General features: G+C 35.1%; 1 protein-coding gene across 1 annotated transcript in view; it reads left to right on the top strand.

Annotated features, from left to right (window-relative positions):
- Positions 1-1,407: 1,407 nt before the first annotated feature.
- GFRAL (GDNF family receptor alpha like) overlaps positions 1,408-19,948 on the top strand; it is a gene marked incomplete at its 5' end in the record, with an annotated part of 69,407 nt that continues 50,866 nt past the window's right edge. Inside the window, 4 exons of the mRNA XM_035297796.3 lie at positions 1,408-1,576; positions 4,917-5,075; positions 18,023-18,076; positions 19,152-19,482. Of these exons, the coding sequence (XP_035153687.1) occupies positions 1,408-1,576; positions 4,917-5,075; positions 18,023-18,076; positions 19,152-19,482 (713 nt within the window). The remainder of the gene's footprint in view (positions 1,577-4,916; positions 5,076-18,022; positions 18,077-19,151; positions 19,483-19,948) is intronic.

Here is a 19,948-nt window from a genome sequence, read left to right on the forward strand (position 1 = left end):
TAAGTATAAGTCAGTATACATGTATTGGATACTCATAGGTCATCATTGTGTTTGGTGGTGAAAATACAGTTATACATTGTCCTTAATGTCTGCCCAGGTAAAGCTATGCAGTACAGTGGTGGAGATAAGCACATGAATATACACACTGCACAACAGTAACTTCTGTAACTGGGGGATCCCCACGGTTCTAGTAAAATGGATTAAAGATGTCAAATTCAATTTGAGTGTGGAAAAAGGGGAGTATGGAATTCAGGTAAAGTTTCCTGAAAATAGATAACGATTGTGTTCAGATTTAAACAACAAAAAGGGTTATTCCAGAAGAAAAAGAAAGGGAATACTTAACAGGACCAGATGGTAAGTATGTGGCATGGATCATTTGGGAAACGATAAATGCTTGAGGCCTTCCAGATTGCGCATGGTGAGGAATATGAGAGCCCTGATATGAGAAATCATTTGAAGGATATAAACAGAAAAATGGCAGCACTAGAATAGTGCATTAGGTAGGTTAGGAGTCATAACTTACCTGAATAATGTTCTGAGTAAGATTAAAACTGGAGACGAACTAATAAGTTAAAAAAATGCTCAAAGTGAAAGTCAACCAAATTTAGCAAGAATGAATATGGGAGAGTGAAGTTGACAATGGAAAATAGTCTACCACAAAACCAGGATTTCTATTGGCTTATGTTAATTGTGGCATGAATTGTAGATGAAGTAGAGTGGTCCACAGCAGAACAAGGATGATGAAGACCCTGTGAAAGTGTTTCTGAAACATTCAAGTAGAGAGAACAATTACATATCTGACTAGAGCACTGGAAGTACTGAGATTGAATTACACATTTGAGAATCATCAGACTAAAGATTTTACTTCAAACCCTAAGAGTACATGGAATTTTCTGCAGAGAATATATAAAATGAAAATAGAAAAGGTCCGATAAGAGAACCCAAGCTAAAATTATGCTTTGCCAGAAGAATAAAATGATCTGGGAAGAATTTTAGCTGTGAACAGAAAATACAACGTAGATAAATATCAAGAGAACAAGAAGGCTGGACTGCCCAAGGAAGAGTTTCAAAAACAAAAAGTCAGCAAAATGCTCAATGGTGACATAAAGTCTTAAAACCTCTAAGTTGGATTTTAAAGGGGTAGAGACAGTTTTTAAGAATAGTTTTAATGGAACAATAGTAACAAAAATAAATTATAAGTTAAGAATAAAGAGATGATGAGAAGGTAAAATGAAAAAATTAAATTATTCATTTGAAAATCTTAAGAACAATTATAGACCTACAGCTAAAGAGGAGGTTAAGATTATTCTGACAATCAATAATTTCACTACATGTTATTTTCCATAATTCTGTCTTTTATCATTAATAACCTAGATTTGCAGAAAATGGATGCCATGCTGACATTACAAACTTGTTTTTGTTGTTGTTGTTGTTATTCAAGCTGTGGGCCTAAGCTTGGAAAATGAATACACTTCCCAAAGCAATAATTGCACATATTTAAGAGAGCAATGCTTACATGACACAAATGGATGTAAGCATGCTTGGAGAGTAATGGAAGATGCCTGCAGTGATTCAGGTAAACAAGTTACTAAAAATACACTCAAATGAGTTATTTTTATGAAAATAAATATAAGATTTGACATTTTGTCATTATCCGAGGCACTATGGTTTTCTCTAAGTATCTTACTCAATCTTGACATCCAATAAATTCACTTTTAATTATGCATTAGCAAATTTAATTACAAAATGATTTTCTTAATTACTAATGGGCTTTAAGTACTGATACTGAGAGCAATGTTATTCAAGATTTCAGATATTTTCTTACCTATCTCACCATATATAATGCTACAATTTTATGCACGCTTCTCAGAACCCTGACAGCATTTTTTCAAACGAAAGATAATTTTGATTATATGTCATGATAAAGTAGAGAAAATAAAAGTTGCTATAATAATTGTGTATTTGTCCATGTATAATGTACATTTTATATTCTAGAAACATATATACAGTATTTTCAATTCTATGTCAAGAACAAGTAAAACTATGGTTTTGGTTTGTAACTTGTCCTACCTTACAAACGTTTGAGTGGGGGAGAGAATGTGAGAATGTGAAGATTGGAGAGTGACTGGTATTTTCTTAAAAAGAAAAAATATATATATTTTGAATATTCAAATAGATAAATAAGCATTGAGTGGGAGCCTCATAATAAAACTCCTTTTATTAAAAGCAAATAAAATAAACTGACCATATGGTAGAACATAGTTTATACAGTAGAACACTGTTATACAGTATAAGTTCAAAGGCATAATTTATTTGCTCAAAGTAACAATTTTAAGATGAGGACAGAGGGTGACAAAAATAATTTATTTGTTTTGATGATTAAACTTCTTGCTACATTTTATAAGGCAGTTTAAAATATGTTGTCAAAGTACTATATTTAGTTGTCACAAATTGTAACTTATTTATTTTTATTTATTTATTTTTTATTTTTTATTGCATTTTAGGTTTTGGGGTACATGTGCAGAACATGCGAGACAGTTGCATAGGTACACACATGGAAGTGTGTGTTGCTTCCTTTCTCCCCTTCACCCACATTTGGCATTTCTCCCCAGGCTATCCCTCCCCAGCTCCCCCACCCCCGGCTGGTCCTCCCCTTTTCCCCCCAATAGACCCTGTGACCATGGGTTCTCATTTTTCATTACCCCCCTATGAGTGAGAATATGTGGTATTTTATTTTCTATTCTTGTGTCAGTTTGTTGAGAATGATGTTCTCCAGATTCATCCATGTCCCTACAAACAACACGAACTCATCATTTCTGATTGCTACATAATATTCCATGGTGTATATGTGCCACATTTTCCCAGTCCAGTCTATCATCAATGGACATTTGGGTTGGTTCCAGGTCTTTGCTATTGTAAACAGTGCTGCAATGAACATTCGTGTGCATGTGTCCTTATAGTAGAATGATTTATAGTCCTTTGGATATATACCCAGTAATGGGATTGCTGGGTCAAATGGAATTTCTATTTCTTAGGCCTTGAGGAATCGCCACACTGTCTTCCACAATGTTTGAACTAATTTACACTCCCACCAACAGTGTAAAAGTGTTCCTTTTTCTCCACATCCTCTCCAGCATCTGTTGTCTCCAGATTTTTTAATGATTGCCATTCTAACTGGCGTGAGATGGTATCTCAATGTCATTTTGATTTGCATTTCTCTAATGACCAATGATGATGAGCATTTTTTCATATGATTGTTGGCCTCATATATGTCTTCTTTTGTAAAGTGTCTGTTCATATCCTTTGCCCATTTTTGAATGGGCTTGTTTGTTTTTTTCCTGTAAATCTGTTTGAGTTCTTTGTAAATTCTGGAAATCAGTCGTTTGTCAGATGGGTAAACTGCAAAAATGTTTTCTCATTCTGTTGGTTGCTGATTTACTCTAGTGACGGTTTCTTTTGCTGTGCAGAAGCTGTGGAGTTTGATTGGGTCCCATTTGTCTATTTTGGCTTTTGTTGTCAATGCTTTTGGTGTTTTGTTCATGAAGTCCTTGCCTACTCCTATGTCCTGGATGGTTTTGCCTAGATTTTCTTGTAGGGTTTTTATGGTGCCAGGTCTTATGTTTAAGTGTTTAATCTATCTGGAGTTAATTTTGGTGTAAGGTGTCAGGAAGGGGTCCAGTTTCTGCTTTCTGCACATGGCTAGCCAGTTTTCCCACCATTTATTGAACAGGGAATTCTTTCCCCATTGCTTGTTTTTGTCAGTTTTATCAAAGATTGTATGGTTGTAGATATGTTGTATTGCCTCTGATGCCTCTGTTCTGTTCCATTGGTCTATATCTCTGTTTTGGTACCAGTACCATGCTGTTTTGATTACTGTAGCCTTGTAGTATAGTTTGAAATCCAGTAGTGTGATGCCCCCTGCTGTGTTCTTTTTGCTTAGAATTGACTTGGCTATGCGGGCTCTCTTTTGGTTCCATATGAAGTTTATGGTGTTTTTTTCCAGTTCTGTGAAGAAAGTCAATGGTAGCTTGATGGGGATAGTGTTGATTCTGTAAATTACTTTGGGCAGTATAGCCATTTTCATGATATTAATTCTTTCTAACCATAAACATGGAATGTTTCTCCATCTGTTTGTGTTCTCTCTTATTTCGTTGAGCAGTGGTTTGTAGTTTTCCTTGAAGAGGTTCCTTACGTTCCTTGTGAGATCTATTCCTAGGTATTAACTTATTTATTAATTTTAGTGTACAAATAGCAAGTTGTTTGCAGTAAGATTTGCATAATTATTTTATATATAAAGCTGAAATATACATATTCTCAAAGGTATAACTGAAATAAACTGAAGTAGTTTTAGTCAAAATAATAAAAGATGATTTTCAGGTAGAGGAATATATATTTTTAAATTAATGCAGAAAAATCAAATATTGCTAATTATGAAAGACTCATTCACTTTTTCAATAATACTTAGTTCTATGTGCCAGAATCATATATTTTTTAATGATAAATTTAAAACCACCTGCACGTCTCTTACTATAGTCTTAGAATGAAATGAAAATAAAATATCAGATTAAGACAAAATAGCTGATAAAATAGATAAGCAGACAAAACATTAAAGAGCATTCCGGTCACCTCGGGTAGGAATAGACTTGTTTTTACTGAAAAGCAAGAAATGACATTCTAAGTAAGAACAAAGCTATTTTAAAATGCAGAAAATTGTAGTATAGAAAGTACATTATGGAAAATATTCAATGAAAATAGATGTTTTTCTTAAAAAGTCACTTACACGGATGTCCTGTAGTAACCCCAGATAATCTTACTACATTAATTATTCAGATTAATATGTTAAAAGTACTTTGGGGAGGAAGAATCCAAAATTATAATCAGATTAATATCTATAATGTTATGTTTTTGATTGTGAGATCCAGGTGACATCTGCAAGATGAGGAATTCATCATACTGTAACCTGAGTATCCGGTACTTAGTGGAAAGCAATTTCCAATTTAAAGAGTGTCTCTGCACTGATGACTTCTCTTGTACTGTGAACAAACTGCTTGGAAAAAAATGTATCAATAAATCAGGTAATATTTTGTTATAAGAAATGTTTATAATCATGAAAAAAGCTACAGTTTCAAAATTAACATCTATGTAATCGGATTAATTTTTTCATAATTTGATTAATTCATTTCAAAGTTTTATTATTTTAAAAATTTTGTTGGTACATAGTAGTTGTATATATTTGTAGGGTACATGAGGTTTTTTGACACAGTTTTTGATGTACCTTGGGATTTTGTGAGGCATTAGACCTCAGTAAACACATGAAATATTTCTTTAATTGCTAACCACAGTTTTAAGCTTTATTTGAGTCATTAGAATTATAGATTGACTCACTCAATTCTTATATTTGTGAGGTTTATTGTGGCTTTGCACAACACCTGGATGATATAAGACAAATAAGATATTATATTTGTTGTTAAGGAACTCAGAGTCTCCCGGGAGAAATAAAAATGTAATTGCTAGAGTTACTTGCCTTTGCATAGGAACATTTAATCAGGCTAACATACTGGAGTAGTGGTGATCAGCTAGGCTGGAGGTACCTTTGAGGGTACAACAAAGATGTTCCAAGAGATGTGCAAGATCAAACAGTTCTAAAGTGAACAGTTTTTAGTCTTTAATTCCCCTATGTACTCTGAAAAGTAAACAGCTGAGGAATGCACCTGTTATCATAGAGTGCTAACCTCTTCTTTTATAATCAACTTTCTCTCACTTTGTAAGAGGTAGATTTACCTCTCATCTCCATGGAATGATCTCATCGTCCAACCCATTTAATCATTCCTGGTGAGCTGATTAGACAATTTTCTGTTCTATAATTTTGCCTTTTCCAGAATATCAACAATTGAAGTTATGCAACATGTAGTCATTTTAATTCAGTATATTTTATTTAACATAATACATTAAATATCCATTTATTTTTCTCATGCACAAGTTGTTTTTTCTTGATGAGTAGTATTTCATTGTCTGAGTATACCAAAGATTGGTTATCTGTTCATTATTGAAAGTAAATTGCATTATTTCCAGGTTTTCAGGGATTAAAAATAAGGCTACTGTAAATATTCACATACAAGACTCATACAAACATAAGTTTTATTTCACAATTTTGAAATTGTGGAGTCACATGGTAAGTATATACTTAATATTACCAAAAGCTTCTAAACTGTAATTCAGATTTAATGTAACCATCAATGTATAAAAGTTCTAGTTGCTTCATGTCCCCAATAGCACTTTTTTGCCATTCTAATATATATAGTGGCATCACATTAAGGTTTTAATTTATACTTAATAATAATCTTGAGCATATTTTTATGTTCTATGTGCCATCTATCTTATTGGGTAAAATATTTTTTTCAAACTTTTGGCCATTTTTAAATTGGTTTTGGTTATGCATTGAGTTTTGAGAGTTGTTTTTTTTCCTTTTTATTGCATTTTAGGTTTTGGGGTACATGTGCAGAACGTGCAAAATAGTTGCATAGGTACACACATGGCAGTGTGTTTTGCTGCCTTGCTGCCCTTCACCCACATTTGGCATTTCTCCCCAGGCTATCCCTCCCCAGCTCCCACCCCGTGCTGTCCCTCCTCATTCCCCCCAATAGACCCTGATGTGTAGTACTCCCTTCCCTGTGTCCATGTGTTCTCATTTTTCCTCACCTGCCCATGAGTGAGAATATGTGGTATTTCATTTTCTGTTCTTGTGCCAGTTTGCTGAGGATGATGTTCTCCCGATTCGACCATGTCCCTACAAAGGATATGAACTCATTGTTTTTTATTGCTGCATAATATTCCATGGTGTATATGTGCCACATTTCCCAGTCCAGTCTATCATCGATGGGCATTTGGGTTGGTTCCAGGTCTTTGCTATTGTAAACAGTGCTGCAATGAACATTCGTGTGCATGTGTCCTTATAGTAGAATGATTTATAGTCCTTTGGATATACATCCAGTAATGGGATTGCTGAGTCAAATGGAATTTCTATTTCTAAGGCCTTGAGGAATCGCCACACTGTCTTCCACAATGGTTGGACTAATTTACACTACCACCAACAGTGTAAAAGTGTTCCTTTTTCTCCACATCCTCTCCAGCATCTGTTGTCTCCAGATTTTTTAATGATCGCCATTCTAACTGGCATGAGATGGTATCTCAGTGTGGTTTTGATTTGCATCTCTCTAATGACCAGTGATGATGAGCATTTTTTTTATAAGTTTGTTGGCCTCATGTATGTCTTCTTTTGTAAAGTGTCTGTTCATATCCTTTGCCCATTTTTGAATGGGCTTGTTTGTTTTTTTCCTGTAAATCTGTTTGAGTTCTTTGTAAATTCTGGAAATCAGTCGTTTGTCAGATGGGTAAACTGCAAAAATGTTTTCCCATTCTGTCGCTTGCCGATTCACTCTAGTGACTGTTTCTTTTGCCGTACAGAAGCTGTGGAGTTTGATTAGGTCCCATTTGTCTATTTTGGCTTTTGTTGTCAATGCTTTTGGTGTTTTGTTCATGAAGTCCTTGCCTACTCCTATGTCCTGAATGGTTTTGCCTAGATTTTCTTCTAGGGTATTTATGGTATTGGGTCTTATGGTTAAGTCTTTAATCCATCTGGAGTTAATTTTGGTGTAAGGTGTCAGGAAGGGGTCCAGTTTCTGCTTTCTGCACATGGCTAGCCAGTTTTCCCAACACCATTTATTAAACAGGGAATCCTTTCCCCATTGCTTGTTTTTGTCAGTTTTATCAAAGATTGTATGGCTGTAGATATGTTGTGTTGCCTCCGATGCCTCTGTTCTGTTCCATTGGTCTATATCTCTGTTTTGGTACCAGTACCATGCTGTTTACTGTAGCCTTGTAGTATAGTTTGAAGACCAGCAGTGTGATGCCTCCTGCTGTGTTCTTTTTGCTTAGAATTGACTTGGCTATGTGGGCTCTCTTTTGGTTCCATATGAGGTTCATGGTGGTTTTTTCCAGTTCTGTGAAGAAAGTCAATGGTAACTTGATGGGGATAGTGTTGATTCTGTAAATTCTTTGGGCAGTATAGCCATTTTCACGATATTAATTCTTCCTAACCATGAACATGGAATGTTTCTCCATCTGTTTGTGTCCTCTCTTATTTCATTGAGCAGTGGTTTGTAGTTTTCCTTGAAGAGCTCCCTTACAGTCTTTGTAAATTGTATTCCTAGGTATTTTATTGTTTTTGTAGCAATTGTGAATGGCAGTTCGTTCTTGATTTGGCTCTCTTTAAGTCTGTTATTGGTGTATAGGAATGCTTGTAATTTTTGCACATTGATTTTATATTCTGAGACTTTGCTGAAGTTGCTTATCAGTTTCAGGAGTTTTTGGGCTGAGAGGATGGGGTCTTCTAGATATACTATTATGTCATTTGCAAATAGAGACAATTTGGCTTCCTCCTTTCCTATTTGAATACCCTTTATTTCTTTTTCTTGCCTGCTTGCTCAGGCTAGAACTTCCAGTACTATATTGAATAGGAGTGGTGAGAGAGGGCATCCTTGTCTAGTGCCAGATTTCAAAGGGAATGCTTCCAGTTTTTGTCCATTCAGTATGATATTGGCTGTTGGTTTGTCGTAAATAGGCTTTATTACTTTGAGATACGTTCTATCAATACCGAGTTTATTGAGGGTTTTTAGCATAAAGGGCTGTTGAATTTTGTCGAATGCCTTCTCCGTGTCAATTGAGATAATCATGTGGTTTTTGTTTTTGGTTCTGTTTATGTGGTGAATTACATTTATAGACTTGTGTATGTTGAACCAGCCTTGCATCTCCGGGATGAATCCTACTTGATCATGATGGATAAGTTGTTTGATGTGCTGTTGCAATTGGTTTGCCATTATTTTATTGAAGATTTTTGCATCTATGTTCATCATGGATATTAGCCTGAAGTTTTCTTTTCTTGTAGAGTTTCTGCTGGGTTTTGGTATCAGGATGATGTTGGTCTCATAAAATGATTTGGGAAGGATTCCCTCTTTTCAGATTATTTGGAATAGTTTCAGAAGGAATGGTACCAGCTCCTCTTTGTGTGTCTGGTAGAATTCAGCTGTGAACCCATCTGGATCTGGGCTTTTTTTGTGTGGTAGGCTCTTAACTGCTGCCTCAACTTCAGACCTTGTTATTGGTCTATTCATAGTTTTGGCTTCCTCCTGGTTTAGGCTTGGGAGGACACAGATGTCCAGGAATTTATCCATTTCTCCCAGGTTTAGTAGTTTATGTGCATAGAGTTGTTTGCAGTATTCTCTGATGATGGTCTGAATATCTGTGGAATCTGTGGTGATTTCCCCTTTATCGTTTTTTATTGCATCTATTTGGTTGTTCTCTCTTTTCTTTTTTATCAGTCTGGCTAGTGTTCTGTCTATTTTGTTCATCTTTTCAAAAAACCAGCTCTTGGATTTATTGATTTTTTTTGAAGGGTTGTCGTGTCTCTATCTCCTTCAGTTCTGCTCTGATCTTAGTTATTTCTGGTCTTCTGCTAGGTTTTGAGTTTTTTTTATCTTGCTCCTCTAGCTCTTTCAATTTTGATGATAGGGTGTCAATTTTGGATCTCTTCACTCTTCTCATGTGGGCACTTATTGCTGTATATTTTCCTCTAGAGACTGCTTTAAATGTGTCCCAGAGATTCTGTTATGTTGTGTCTTCATTCTCGTTGGTTTTGAAGAACTTCATTTTTGCCTTCATTTTATTGTTTATCCAATCAACATTCAAGAGCCAGTTGTTCAGTTTCCATGATACTCTGTGGTTCTGAGTTGGTTTCTGAATTCTGAGTTCTAACTTAATTGCACTATGTTTTGAGAGACTGTTTGTTATGATTTCAGTTGTTTTGCATTTGCTGAGGAGTGCTTTACCTCCAATTATGTGGTCAATTTTAGAGTAGGTGTGATGTGGTGCTGAGAAGAGTGTATATTCTGTGGATTTGAGGTGGAAAGTTCTGTAAATGTCTATCAGGTTTGCTTGTTCCAGGACTGAGTTCAAGCACTGGATATCCTTGTTAATTTTCTGTCTGGTTGATCTGTCTAATACTGACAGTGGAGTGTTAAAGTCTCCCACTATTATTGTGTGCGAATCTAGGTCTCTTTGTAAGTCGTTAAGAACTTGCCTTATATATCTGGGTGCTCTTGTATTGGGTCCATATATATTTAGGATCATTAGCTCTTGTTGTATTGATCCTTTTACCATTATGTAATGACCTTCTTTGTCTCTTTTGATCTTTGTTGCTTTAAAGTCTGTTTTATTAGAGACGAGAATTGCAACTGCTGCTTTTTTTTGCTCTCCATTTGCTTGGTAAATCTTCCTCCATCGCTTTATTTTGAGCTTTTGTGTATCCTTGCATGTGATATGGGTTTCCTGGATACAACACACCAATGGGTTTTGGATTTTTATCCATTTTGCCAGTCTGTGTCTTTTGATTGGTGCATTTAGCCCATTTACATTTAGGGTTAATATTGTTATGTGTGAATTTGATACTGCCATTTTGATGCTAGCTGGCTGTTTAGCCTATTAGTTGATGCAGATTCTTCTTTTTGTTGATACTCTTTAGCATTTGGTATGTTTTTAGAATGGCTGGTACTGGGTGTTCCTTTCTATGTATAGTGCCTCTTTCAGGAGCTCTTGTAAAGCAGGCCTGGTGGTGACAAAATCTCTGAGTACTTGTTTGTTCGCAAAGGATTTTATTTTTCCTTTACTTATGAAGCTCAGTTTGGCTGGATATGAAATTCTGGGTTGAAAGTTCTTTTCTTTAAGGATGTTGAATATTGGCCCCCACTCTCTTCTGGCATGTAGAGTTTCTGCCGAGAGATCTGCTGAGTCTGATGGGCTTCCCTTTGTGGGTGACCTGACCTTTCTCTCTGGCTGTACAGCAGAGGGGCTAGACTGTTAGAAGGAAAACTAAGTAACAGAAATACTACAGCATCAACAATCTGGGCATACACTCAGAGACCCAATCTAAAAGCCAGCAACTACTCAGACGACAGGTGGATAAATCCACAAAGATGGGAAGAAACCAGTGCAAAAAGGAGGAAAACGCTCGAAACCAAAACACCTCACCTCCTACAAAGGACCAAAACTCCTCACCAGCAAGGGAACAAGCTGGATGGAGAATGAGTGTGACGAAATGATGGAATCAGACTTCAGAAGGTGGATAATGAGAAACTTCTGTGAGCTAAAAGAACATGTTCTAAATCAATGCAAAGAAACTAAGAACCTTGAAAAAAGATTTGAAAAAAGATTCGAGGAAATGATAACAAGAATGGACAACTTAGAGAGGAATATGAATGAATTGAAGGAGCTGAAAAACACAACATGAGAACTTCGTGAAGCATGCACAAGTTTCAACAGCCGAATTGACCAAGCAGAAGAAAGAATATCAGAAGTCAAAGATCAACTCAATGAAATTAAACGAGAAACAAAGATTAGAGAAAAAAGTGCAAAAAGGAATGAGCAAAGTCTCCAAGAAATGTGGGACTATGTGAAGAGACCTAACCTACGTTTGATAGGTGTACCAGAATGTGACGAAGAGAATGAATCCAAGCTGGAAAATACTCTTCAGGATATTATCCAGGAAAATTTCCCCAACCTAGCAAGGCAGGCCAATATTAAAGTCCAAGAAATACAGAGAACACCACAAAGATATTCTGCAAGAAGAACAACCCCAAGGCACATAATTGTCAGATTCACCAGGGTTGAAATGAAGGAGAAAATACTAAGGGCAGCCAGAGAGTTGTTTCAGTATATCAAATAGATTTTTTTTATCTGAAAATGTGCTTTTTATTTTTTAGTCTGTGTCATTATTTCCTTGAGTGTCTTAAAAATCAGAATCTAAAAAATTGGTGAAATTCAGTTTGTTTTTTTCATAGATCATACTTTTGATGTTGCATCTAACAAACATTTCGCTAATTCACATTAACAAAGATTTTCTCATATGATCTTGAAATAATGCAGTTTTAGGTTTTATATTTAGACCTATGTTACACTATGAGTTAATTTTTGTATAGTACAAGATACAAGTCAGATTTTATTTTTCATGCAGATATATAATTGTTCAATTCACGTTTGTGGAAAATAATACCAGTTCTAGTTTTCTCAAAAGTCATTTGGCCATATATTGGTGGCTGTACTTCTAGACTTTCTATTCTGCTCCATTGAATTAATTCTGTACTTTTGCAGATATTCTACAGTCTTACTGTAGCTTCACCGTCTTAAAGTAGTGTGATTCCTTCAACTGTTATTTAAAAAATAATTTTGGCTATTCTATTTATTTGTCCTTTTAAAAGTATTTACCTGTTTTTGTTGTTGTAGTTACTGTTTTTGAAAGAGGGCCTTGCTCTTTTACCCATGCTGGGGTGTAGTGGCCCAATCTTGACTCAGTGCAGCCTCTGCCTCCTAGATTCATGCAATTCTCATGCCAAAGTCTTCTAAGTAGTTGGGATTATAGGGGTGTGCCATCATGCCAGAGTAATTTTTGTATTTTTAATAGAAACTGGCTTTCTCCATGTTGGCCAGGCTGGTCTCCAACTCCTGGGCTTAAGTGATCTACCCACCTTAGTTTCCAAAAGTGTTGAGATTACAGGTGTGAACCACCTGGTTGGTCCACTTTCTTTCCACAAAAATTGCAGAATCAGCTTGTCAATGTCTGCAAAGAAATCCTGCTGACCTTTTAACTGGATTTACCTTCAAATTATAAACGAATTTACTATGTTGAGTGTTCAGATTCATTAAAATGATATATTTCTCCATTTATTTATAACTTTATTGATTTAATTCATTTTTTTTAATATATAATTCTTGCACATTTATTTTAGGCTTCTACAAACACACTTCACTTTTTGGTACTGTTGTAAATGGTAATTTATTTTACATCTTAACTCTCGATTGATTATAGTGATTATATAGAAATACAATCGACTTTTGTATATGGACCTTACTCTATGACTGGCTAAATGCAACTATTAGTTCTTTTTTTTTTCTGGAAGAATCTGCAGGATATTCTACATAAGTAGTCTTGTCATCTATAATAGAGTTTCACGTTTCCCTTTCCAATCTGCAGTCTTTTATTTATTTTCCTTGCTTTATTACCCTAACTAGAGCTTTCAGTATATTAAATAGAATTGTTAAAAGTGGGCATCTTGCCTTTTCACCTGTCTTAGAAAAAAGACATTCAGTTTTGTACCATAAAGAGTGTGTGTATTGTGTGTGTGTGTGTGTGTGTGTGTGTGTGTGTGCATGTGCACTTTGCAGGTTCTCTTTATCAGGTCGAGGAAATTCCTTTTATATTTCTGTTTTTCTTTGTTTTTACAATCATAAATGGATAAATAAATGCTGAATTCTGCAAATGCTTTTTTCCTTCATTGCTGTTGATTACTTCAAACATTCATCTTTTCTTTTTGTTGGGAACATTCCAATATTTCTGGCTATTTCAAAATATATAGTAAATAGGTGTTAACTATAGTCTTTCTGCTGTACAATCAAGTACTAGAACTTATTCCTTCTATGTTACTGTGGATTTGTACCCATTAACCAACTTCTCTCCATTTCTCCTCCCCCATGTCCTGCCAAGCCTGATCACATTTTTTTCCTTTAGTTTTTTATATGGTGAAATTTATTATTTGATTTTTGACTGTTGTTCCAGCCCTTTTATTCAAGGCTAAATTCTGTTCAATCATGGTCTATTACTCATTTTGTTTTTCTGGATTTAACTGCTAATATTTTGTTTAAATAACTATGTTCATGAAGTATATTGGCATGTTAATTTGTTTTCTTATAATGTCTTTGTGTTGTTTGGTATCTAATTTATGCTGACCTTGTAAAATGAACTGGGAAGGATTTCCTCCTGTTTCATATTCTGGAAAAGTATAAAAAGAATTTATATTATTCCTTCCTTACATGGTTGATTTCATTAGCCAGGAAAGATATCTGGCCCATCCTTCATTAAAAGGTTAGAAAATATAAATTCAATGTGTTCACTTGTTGTAAGACTATTCTTGCTATCTACTTCTTCATGGGTACGCTTTGGTAGTTTGTGTCTTCCATATGCTGAATTTATTTTGTATTTTTATTCTTAAAGTTTTCAATTCACTCTTCCTTTTTGGTTTCTATCTCTCAACAAAGTTGCTGCTAGTATTTCCTAATTGTTCTTTTTAATGTCTGTAGCAGTTGCAGTGATGTCCTTTTTATTTAGTTATTGATAATTTGTATAATTTGTATCTTTCCAGTTTTGCTATTTACTGTTTCTTTGTGTGTATGTCTGATTTGATTTTAAGGTGCTCCCCATTTTCTTGCCTTTTAACCTAAAACCTTGAACCACTGATTTGAGATTTTATTCTTTCCTCATGTAAGCATTTAATACTATAAATTTCCTTCCAAGTACTGATTTGGCTATAGCCACATATTTTGATATCTTGTTTTAATTTCTATTTATGTCAAAATATTTTCTTCTGTTCCCTGCAACATCCTTCTCCTGGGTTCAAGCTACTCCCCTGCCTCATTTTTCCTAGTAACTGGGATTACAGGTACATACCACCATGCCAAGCTGATTTGGTATATTTAGAAGAGATGGGTTTTGCTATGTTGGCCAGGCTGGTCTTGAACTCCAGATCTCAGATGATCCACTTCCGTCGGCTTTTCAAAATGCTGGGATTACAGGCATGAGCCACTGTGCCCAGGCAGAAGTTTGTTTAATTTCCTAATATCTGAGATTTATCAGCTATTTTCATTATTGATTTCTGATTTAATTTCAGTATCATTAAATAATATATTTTGTATGATCTCAATTGTTAATTAAAATAATGGCCAAATATCACCTGTACAATGTGATACATGGTATAGTCATCTGTAAGGATGCTCACATACACACCATAAACACAATGTCACTTATATGATGTGATATATTGCTACACACATGATAAGGATACACACATACACACACATAGACAAAGTACTAAAAGCCATAGAGTACAAAATAATGGTGACTCAGAAGACTTCACACAATTGTCAGACTTGGGCCTTTTAGGGTAGGTTAGGTTTCATTAGGGAGGCAAAATAAAATGGGTATTTTAATCAGAAGAAATAGAATGAAGAGGCGAACATTTGGGGGAACAACAAATCTCTTGTTAAGCTGGCTAGCAGAATGGAAAAGTATTTGATAACCCTGGGGAAAAAAAACAGATATTTATGAAAAGGAGGAAAACTGAACTTACATATCTTTGTAAAGAGATTAGACTTCAAACTGTTGTTATGAGGAGCTGTTACATTTTTTTTATTATTATTTTTTTCACTTCTAAAAGCATTTAATTATAGTATACATTGGCTATATGACAAGATTATGAAATTTGTCTAAGAAATTCAATAATTATTAAAATTATAATGTTTCTTCAGTATATTTCTATAAAAATTACATTTGCAAAAACATTACTTAAAATATGGAATTAATTGGTAAGAAAAGTTACCCTAAGAAAATAGTAGAAACTCTTTGTGGCATTTCCATTTGCTTTTGCACTTCCATTTTTCTGTTTTTCTTTTTTTTTTTTTTATTGTATTTTAGGTTTTGGGGTACATGTGAAGAACATGCAAGATAGTTGCATAGGTACACTTGTGGCAGTGTGATTTTCTGCCTTCCTCCCCTTCACCTATATCTGACATTTCTCCCCATGCTATCTCTCCTCAACTCCCCACCCCCTGCTGTCCCTCCCCTATTCCCCCCAACAGACCCCAGTGTGTAGGGCTCCCCTCCCCGTGTCCATGTGTTCTCATTGTTCAACACCCACCTATGAGTGAGAACATGCAGTATTTCATTTTCTGTTCTTCTATCAGTTTGCTGAGAATGATGTTCTCCAGGTTTATCCATGTCCCTACAAAGGACACGAACTCATCATTTTTGATTGCTGCATAATATTCCATGGTGTATATGTGCCACATATTTTAAATAGAGGAATATATCATCAGTTTCTCAAAAGATATTACAGGCAGTAAGGTAGGAATGCGGGGGGTGGGCAGAGAAAGATGCAGGTCAGGAATACCAGTTAAAAGCCATCAAAATAATTTGAGATAGAGGTGATGCATGCCTGAACTAACACACTGATCCTGAGAATTATAATAAAACTCCTGGTATATTTGTGAATAATAATCAATAGGAATTGGTGACCAGTTGGATATGAGGAGTTTAAATGTATTAAGAATAATCTCCAGGTGGCTAGCCTGGGACAAGGAGATTGCTACACACTGAGCCAAGAAGTGATAACTTGTACAGGACTGTGGACAAAAGTGATGAGTTGTATTCTGAAAACATTGCATTTGAGACATGCTTTAGAATATTCGAGTCAGGAATATTAGTATTTTTTTCTAACTTTGCAATGATAAAAAAAAGTCTAAAAAATGTTAAGGAACATGTCTCATCAAGCTGGCATTGGAAAGCAGGGATCTTGAGGAGATAAATCTAAAATAGATATACAGAAGTTTATACGTAGATACAAAACATAAAGGAGAATAAGGCTGTCTAGGAGAAAACACAAAGAGAGGAGAAAAATATTTTCAGAACAATTTTATGATCTATTTGAAGAAGCCAAAAAGAAGTTTTTAAAGATGGGAAAAGAAGCTACAAAGAGTGGAATTTTTGATGCCAGTGAAAGAGAAGACCTTGTTTAACCTAAAGACACCTATACCACTCAACTGTACGTGGGGAATTACAACTTCAACATATGAATTCAGGGGGTATGGGACAAACATTCATCCACAACAGTGAGTGAAGCTTCTGTTTACTTATGCCTACAGAGTAGTTTCTTGAAAGTATTCTAGTCAGTGGCACAACCTTACCGATCAGACCAATTCAGAGGTATTAATCCATAAAAAATGTTCAGCCTAGACTTATGTACCTTTTACAAAAGCTATAGGATTTAAAGGAATCTGCTTATTGGGATTTTATTAAATATGGAATAGTAGCACAGAAGTTGGAACCTCCAGATCTTCCTCAGAGAGATAGGATGATGGGTGGCATCAAGAAGAAAGAGTGATTCTCAAGCTGAGGCTTGATCAATTAACCAAATGAAAAACAATGCCTAGTGAGAATAACGTGGACAAAAAATAAGGAGTCTGGAAGGCTGTAACACACCTGGAGTCAGAAGTAAGTTTCTTGTGATATGTGTACTAGACTAGTAGGTAGGAAATATGAACAAACAGCTCAGATTAGTACACAATCATGAAGGGACATTTATGTCATAATAGAAATTAATGTCTTAATATCCAATGAAAACATAATAATTTTCCCTTTAAAATGAAAATCATATCATCTGATTCCCTTGCCACTTTACCAATACATTCATGTTCCTTCTGTTTTCTTTTGGTTTAATTTTATATGTCTGTATTTCCTTCTAGGCTATGAGATGCTTGATGACAGGGACTGCAGATTTGCATCCTCAGTTTGTCACCTGGTACATAGTAGGGAACCAACCAATGTTTCTTTAAATATCTTGAAATTAGATGAACACTGAGTTCATTTCCATTGATGAAATTTTCCAATACTATAATTTTAATTCATAAGAACTGTTGGAGGGTAAGATAATCAGAGATGAAATTGGTTTTAAAATTGTATTCAAACTAAATCAAACTATCTTACTTAGGAGGGTTTTTATGTTGGGTGGCAGTGGGAGATGGTGCTCAGAAAATATGCCTTCTGTTTTTGTCTCCCCAGTCAGTGTCCACTGTTGTTTACTCTTTGCACACCGTCTAGTCACTAGCATTTGTTTAAGTCTTGAAGTAACTGAATCCTCAGAGTAGGGATGTTCAGCTCACTTGAATGATATTTCAGAGGCTTATTTTCTTCATCTATACCATATTAATTTTGAATAGCAAGGGTTAAATAAGTGTTAGATAACCTTGTATGTACTTTTGCTTGAATATATGTGGACTTTATTCACTTATAAATGTAGCCCACATTATTCCTAGGAAATTTAGAAAATTGTTCAATAATGAAATAGTTTTTTTGTTTTCCTTCTAGATAACATGAAAGAGGATAAATTCAAATGGAATCTAACTACACCTTCCCATCATGGTAATGTTTATATGTTATTATTTTGATCGGCATTGCAAACACTTGACAGTATAATTTAAAATGCTGTTACCAGACTTCTTAAAGATACATTAATACAAAATAAATTATGTGGTTTAACAGTTCTAATATAACAAAATGCAACAAAATCATTTCATTTCTTCTCCTAATGATGATATTAAAGCAACTACTTTGCCCATTCATTATCAATTTATAGATGTGCTAAGAAATACTTAATAATTAAAACCAAATAGTAGGTTGGGTGTGGTGGCCTGCAGTCCTAGCATTTTGAGAGGCTGAGGTAGGTGGATTCTTTGAGCCCAGAAGTTTTAGACCAGCCTGGAAAACATGGCAAAACCCTGTCTCTACAAAAACAAAAATCAAAACTTAGCTGGGCATGGGGGCATGTGTGCCTGTGATCCCAGTTCATTGGGAGGCTGAGGCAGGAGGATCACTTGAGCCAATGAGATGGAAGTTGCTGTGAGCTGATATCGTGCCACTATACAATAAGACCTTGTCTCAAAAAACAAACAAAAACCCAAATACTAGATAATGATTACATTTCATGGATATTTGTGATCATATAAGTTATTTGGGACCAACTGTTTTGTGCATACTTGTATATATGTAGAAATATAAACATTTATATATGCTAAAATAACTGGGTGGAGCCTCTATTCAAGATTCCCCTCACAAAAACGTACAGCAGAACAAGAATTATTTTGCCTTGAGCCAATGAGCTAACCATAAGCTATACAGTTCAAATGCAATATCTGAAGATTTATTGTTTACATTTGAAAACCCTGAACCAGGAGATTTTTTTCTTCAGCTCATTTTTGGCCCTACACACTTCCCGTCACTCTGGATCACAATATCCCATATAGATGAAAGATGATTCCAATAAGTCTACTATTTCTCAGTAAATTTATACTTGTTCTAAAAAATGTAATGTTTGTCAAAAATAGGACATTGGTACATCATTGTATTTTGCTCATAGACTTCTCACAGTGTTTTATAGATTTTGTATGTACAGTTTTGTATTTACTTTTCCACAACCTGGGCATATCATTCCTTTCAGAATTCAAAAGGATGTGGTCCTGTTTGGAAGTGGCAGAGGCATGTGTAGGGGATGTGGTCTGTAATGCACAGTTGGCCTCTTACCTTAAAGCTTGCTCAGCAAATGGAAATCCGTGTGATGTGAAACATTGCCAAGCAGCCATACGGTTCTTCTATCAAAATATACCTTTTAACATTGCCCAGATGTTGGCTTTTTGTGACTGTACTCAGTCTGATATACCTTGTCAGCAGTCCAAAGAAGCTCTTCACAGCAAGCCATGTGCAATGAACATGGTTTCACCCCCTACTTGCCTCAGTGTAATCCACAGCTGCCAAAATGATGAATTATGCAGGTGGGTAAAAACACTCATTCCTTACTTTCTTATTTTGGCACCTTATTTGTTACAGTCTAGTCCTAACACTTGATCTCGTTACATTAGCTAGAGTTCCCACCATGATCCAATACAGTGTAAATAAAGCCAGACAATTCATATTTTTTTGAATCTGTGGTATATGTACAGTATTGTCTTTGAAATTCAAATGCAGAATTGATTTTTGAAATAAAAAATTCGGTATGTCAAAATGTGGTAGCCATGAAATAGTATTATAAAAATTACATACTCAAGTTAGACTAATGAATTGGTTAATATACCTGACATATATCAGCTTTTTAAATTATTTTTTGGTTTAATTACATACAGCTTTTATAAATCTTATTATGGCAAAAAGACCCTTCAAACTTCGAAATAAATTCTTTCTGTCTCAGGCTGGAGATCAGGAAGAAGAAGGTAGCTTAAATACTCACAAGAGTGGTGCAAG

The sequence above is a fragment of the Callithrix jacchus genome, chromosome 4 (genome assembly GCF_049354715.1).
Source record: "Callithrix jacchus isolate 240 chromosome 4, calJac240_pri, whole genome shotgun sequence".
Classification (NCBI taxonomy): Eukaryota; Metazoa; Chordata; class Mammalia; order Primates; family Cebidae; genus Callithrix; species Callithrix jacchus.